This window comes from Salvia miltiorrhiza, chromosome 4 (assembly GCF_028751815.1).
Source record: "Salvia miltiorrhiza cultivar Shanhuang (shh) chromosome 4, IMPLAD_Smil_shh, whole genome shotgun sequence".
In the NCBI taxonomy this organism is placed as follows: Eukaryota; Viridiplantae; Streptophyta; class Magnoliopsida; order Lamiales; family Lamiaceae; genus Salvia; species Salvia miltiorrhiza.
This window is the reverse complement of record NC_080390.1, coordinates 46,972,186-46,977,950: the sequence shown is the minus strand read 5'-3', so window position 1 is coordinate 46,977,950 and position 5,765 is coordinate 46,972,186. Positions and strand designations below refer to the sequence as shown.

Sequence of the window (5,765 nt, the reverse complement as noted above, 5' to 3'; positions counted from 1 at the left end):
GGTTCGTGATCATGGGGGGAACTTTATCATTGGCAAATCTATCAAACTTTCGGGGAGGAAGGGGAGCTGATTGGGATTAAGGCCCTCTCTTGGCTCAAAGAGTTGGGTTACTCTAATGCTTTTGTGGAATCCGATTGCAAGAGAGCTTGCAAGAAATATCATGGAGTTGGTGTCATTGTTGATTTTTGTTGTCAAGAACTTTCGGTGCGTTATACGTCATGTCTAGAGAGAAAGTAATGTTATTGCTCATTGCTTAGCAAAGACTGGAGAGATATTAATTCACATCATGTTAGGAATAAACCCCCGTCATTTGTGGTGGGTCATCTCCATGTTCCATGATCTTGTGATCAATAAATTTATCCCGACCTTCTAAAAAAACAAGAAAAGCGGTAACCTTTTTTTTTTGAGGAATAACGTAGCCTTAATTAATTTGAGAGGTAAATTGTCTAAAAAAAATTAATTTGAGAGGTAATACTTTTTCGCAATTTATTTTGAGTTTGATGTATGATAAATGCTTTATGAAGAGAGTGACTTGTAAAATTCAAGGAAATTGCATTCCATAAAGATGTTTTGGCTGAAGAGTGCTTAAGCTCTAACAACTAACAACTTTGAAGCACTTACATTTTCTTCCATTACAAAAAAAAAAAAAAAAAATCAATCTTCCATATTCACAAATCACACCTATTACTATATCTACATGCAATTTGCCGCAGATGTTACAAAATACTACTATATAGTATGTAACTGCAAAATGAAATAAGGCGAGTCCTTGTCACATGAATCAATTATTTATTAAGACATGAATTTTCACGTAAACCTCTTTTTCGGGTTATTTCTCTAACGTAAGCTTCTGGAAACGAATCGAACTAAAAAATGTAGTACAATTGAAAATGTACAAGTGAAGCAGCGAGATGTACAACAGTTAGTGCCAGTAATGCTTGTACTGTGGCACTAGGAGATAGTCTTGTAGTGGAGTCCCCTGTTGCCAAATCAGCTAACCATGACCCATCTGCCAAAATCGCCTCCTGAACCGACCCGGATCCTGCACTTGCCGACCCGGTATCTGTATCGGATTCTGCTTCCGAACCCGACCCGGAACTAGCCGCATCATCCGATTTTGATGATTTTTGGCTGCAGAAGCAAACAAAGATGTAGAGTTGGATTTCCATATAATTTATTAATCCTCAATCACATGATTATCGGGAATTGTACCTAGGATGGGAGGGGCAGAAGGTGATGACGTAATCGGCTGCTGTGCAGGTGAAGGTGCTGGTGGCGTCGTCGTAAGCGTAGCTGTAGGATTTAGGGCACGCGCTCTTGAAGGCCTGCGAGTACATGGACGGCTTGCACGTCGCAGGCGACCCGTACTCGCCCTTGCAGCAGTACTCGGGAGTGTTGAACGCGTCGCACGCGCTCCGGCACGCGCCGCCGTTCTCTGTCCTCAGCTCGGAGGGGCACCTCTGGTTGAGGTCCTCCACGCAGCCGGTGGAGGCGCACTGCCCCGATCCGCCGCTCACCTCGATCAGCATGGGCAGGTTGTAGCCGTCCACCAGGCTCACGTCGTAGAAGTCCATGGAGCCGGACCCCAGGGTGAACTCCGCCAGCGTGGCGGCGGTAGCGCCGGCGCCGTTGCACTCCAGTTGCCCGGAGCCGCAGTCGCCGGTGGCGCAGGAGCCGTGCCCCGATTCATCGAAGGTGCAGCCGGTACGGCCCCAAAAGCGGCCGGACCAGCCGGTCGGGGCCTGGAAGGCGCGCGAGCCGGATTTCGGGAGCTCGAATCCTGTGGTCTCTAGCACTGGGCTTCCTAAAATTGCTGGCCAAATGGTTTGGGAACATTTGTTTACAAATGTGAATGTTGCACCTTTAACTCCTGCATCATACCATCATCCATTTCTTATCCAATTAATTCATAACATTAAATTTATACTCCTACAAGAAAACAAATGATAAATATACCTTTACCTTGGGAGATGTGGATGAGAAGACTGATCAAGAGAATCTTGAAGTAAGAAGCCATTTAATTTGTAGAGCAATGAAATGAAATGGGTAATAATAGTGGTGGTGGTGCAGCTGCTCCTCCCCCAAAGTTGGGTGGATGAATTAAAGGTGGAGGGCGGCGACGACGGAGGAGCAGTGGAGGTAGTAATGAGTGGAGAGGAGTGAGTGGAAAGGGAATCTTAATCATGTGTTGTGCTCATATATATATATAAATCTAGATACACACACTCACGGTTCACTCCAAATATTATACTCATTTCTTGGGGCCTCAATTAATTAGGCCTTATTTTAATAGTATTAGAATTCCAAATGGAAGTCACTGTGGTATTAATCCCAACTGCCAACTTGTACCAAGCTGCAGACCCACAAATCCCAATAATACTGAAGCAGCGAGTACTGATTAGTTAGTCGGTAAAGCACTCCTTAAACTTGAGTTATGTTATTTGTGTTTGTTTGGCCACAAATAGCGGTTGTCATCTCATAAAATGCACGAGGTGTGTATATTTATATTGGGGTTAATTACACGAAAATACATGAATTTTAGTCATTTTTCTATTTTACACATGATTTTTGAAAATTACATTTTTAATTATGAATTTTGTATTTATTCTAAATTTTACTTAAAATTGAGCTCCGACCCATTTTGATGCTGAGGTGGCGCCTATATGGCAACCGGAAGTGTGCCATTTAAACAATTGGAAGCTTGCAGATGTGGACGCACCGACGATCATGCAAAACGACGTAGTTTTGTAAAAGCTAAAAAAAAAAAAAGCAAAAACCAAAATGCAAATCCCCAACCGGAAACCACCACAACATCAGCGCCGGAGTTCGGAATCAGAATCGACGATACTCCTTCCCAAAACTCAGAGCAGCCGCCTATTTCTTCTAATTTCCGGCAAGGTTTTCGTCACACCCATCATCGTCACAACATGCAAAACATCCCTGCAATGGCAGAGCAAGAGGGACGAGGAAACCCTGCCTCCATCGACGAGCTGCACAAGCTCGAGATCCCGACTCGCTGAGTTAAGAATATCATGAAACTCGAATTGGTTTTCTCCTCACCTCCTGCAAAAATCCCACCAGCGTCGCCCTCACGCTGAATGAATCAGCCACCAACACCGCTGGAATTCTGGCGAAGGGCACCACCTTTAGCTTCCACATTTCTCTCCCTCGATTCTCTCTCTCCGGAATTAAACTCACACGCCCACACTAATACGAAGCACAGTTCACGTCGCTGATCCCCATTTTCTCCTCCTTTGACGATGGAGAGCGTCGCCGCTGATTCCATCTGAAGCTCCGCTGCAAATATGCAAATCCGCAAAACCCTAGATCTACAAATCCGCGAGATCCGCAAAATCGTAGATCTGGAAACCGTGGGGGAAAGATGGTAGACGGCAGAGGTGAGGGAATTGGCCCCTCCGCCCATCATCCTCGACGAGTGGGATGAGGCGAGAGGCATTTCTACAACAGCTTGGTGGCGGTGAAGAAGTTGATAGAGAAACACAGTATCAAAACGACGTTGTTTCTGTGCTACGCCGTTTTAATTAATGACGTGTTACATACGCGTTGCATGTTTAAAGACACGTCAACTTTTTGGACCTCAATTTTATGGAAAAATTGGAACAAATGCAAAATTTATGATTAAAAATATAATTTTCAAAAGTTATATACATAATGGAAAAGTGACTAAAGTTCATGTATTTTTCATACAATTAACCCTTTATATTGTACGGTATTTATCCCAATTAGAATTTATTAGTAGTTCCTAATATTGACTCCCTCTAATATTTTATTTTACTTTTTACACTTGTAAATTTGGTGATTCGTTGATAAATTCCGACATTGTTAGAATATCAAGAATTATTTCAAAAAAAAGGATATCGTTTGATAAGAAAGTTAAAAAAAAATCAAATATATTACTCCGTACCATATTATCGGTAGTTAGCATGTACGTGCTTTTTGTTCAGCTTACTCATTGACTTTGATGTGGGTTACTGTAGAATTAATCAAAATCATTTGAGGTGATCTCCTGTACACTCGCTCGAATGTACCGTACACTCGGATGTAAATGATACTAACACTAATACTATCTTAAAATAACATTAATATTATTTTGTTTTACAAATGATACTATCATGTTATATAATAACATTAATAACATTATCTCAAAATGACACTAACGCTAAATGACACTATCATTATATCAAAATGACATTAATACCTCGGCCTCGGGTGTACAGGAAATTTTGTGAAATTCTTTATCCATAATCGATCTCTTAAACTACCTTATTTTATAATTTTGAAATTTTGAATAAAAGATTAATTTATTTCAAAATTTTAAAACTTTAAATGAAACACAAATTGAGACATTAATTTCCAACACAATATATATTTTCTTTATACCGACATATTCTCTCCCAATTAAAGTTCAGACTGCTTGAAATCATGAATCTCATAATTTCTGTGTCCCACGTCCTACGTACCACTTCAAGATTATTGGTTCTTTTTTTTTTTTTTTCCTAAAACTAGTACCCCTCTGTTTTTTTCCTAAAACTAGTACCCCACTGGTGCCATGTGCGCAGTGGCGAAGCTAGAAATTTATTTTGGGGGATTGAATTTTTACGGGAGATTTGGTATAAATAAATTGAATCATACGATAAAATTTTGCTCGGAAAACTATATAACATATACTTGAAGACAATGTATTATAATAAATTATTGTAATCGATATGACAATAACAAAAACTACTATAGTGTAAATAACGAAGTTGAAATAATTATACTCAATGAAATAAAATTGAAGGATATAATTGAAATACATTAGTGAAGTTGAAAAATAATAAAAATAAAATGAATCATATGATGAAACATCGATCGAAAAACTAAATAACAAATACTTTATGTCATGTATTATAATAAAGTATTAAACGCAGTATAATAATAAGAAAATGAACTACTATAGTGTGAGTAATGAAGTCGAATTTTTTTTACTCAATTAAATAAAGTGTAATTTATTGATTGAAATAAATTAGTGAATTTAAAAAAATTAGAAAATTAAATATATTATAAATATAAAATTATTATAATACATTTAATTCAAGTATATGTTATTTATTTTTTCGATCGATGTCCCATCGTATGATTCATTTTATTTTTATTTCTATCGATTGACTAATGCGGTTGCCACTACCGGACAAGGTGGCAAAATATCACTCAAATATTATGTGGAAACAAATCTAGGATTATTTTAGGAGAATTTCTAAATTAGTGGAATCAAATCTAGGATTATTTTTTTCAAGAATGAGAATCTCTAAATTAGTGTAAACAAATCTAGGATTATTTTAGGGGAATCTCTAAATTAGTAGAAACAAACAAAAATAACATAATTTTTGAAAAAAAATAAAAAAATAAATCTTCGAAAAAAACTAACATAATTTTCAAATATAAAAAAACTAAATTTCAGAAGAAAAAAAATATTTTGGAAACAAATCTAGGATTATTTTTAGGAGAATCACCAAATTAGTGGAAACAAATAAAGAAAAAATAATTTTTGGAAAAAAAAATCTTCGATAAAAATAAATAATAGAATTTTCGGAAAAAATAATATGTGTGGAAACAAATCTAGAATTATTTTTAGGAGAATCCCTAAATTAGAGGAAACAAAGCAATAATAAAATTTTGAAACAAATAAATCAAAATAATTTCGGAATAAAAAATCATATAAACTTCGAAATATATGATTTATATAATTTTCGGAAATTAAAAAC

General features: G+C 37.2%; 1 protein-coding gene across 1 annotated transcript; it reads right to left on the bottom strand.

Annotated features, from left to right (window-relative positions):
* Positions 1-769: 769 nt before the first annotated feature.
* LOC131023840 (thaumatin-like protein 1) lies at positions 770-2,183 on the bottom strand. Its single transcript, XM_057953452.1, has 3 exons — positions 1,957-2,183; positions 1,213-1,870; positions 770-1,131 (listed from the first exon to the last, which is right to left on the bottom strand). Exons 1-3 carry the CDS (start codon positions 2,015-2,017, stop codon positions 867-869), a joined length of 984 nt encoding a protein of 327 aa, XP_057809435.1. The 5' UTR covers positions 2,018-2,183; the 3' UTR covers positions 770-866.
* Between the last annotated feature and the right edge of the window lie 3,582 nt (positions 2,184-5,765).

Excerpts from the sequence above, each read along its gene's own strand:
- LOC131023840 (XM_057953452.1), bottom strand. The coding sequence starts at position 2,017 with ATGGCTTCTTACTTCAAGATTCTCTTGATCAGTCTTCTCATCCACATC. Across the intron at positions 1,871-1,956 it reads CCACATCTCCCAAGGTAAAG|GAGTTAAAGGTGCAACATTC; the intron begins GTATATTTATCA and ends GGTATGATGCAG. Across the intron at positions 1,132-1,212 it reads TTCTGCCCCTCCCATCCTAG|CCAAAAATCATCAAAATCGG; the intron begins GTACAATTCCCG and ends TTGCTTCTGCAG.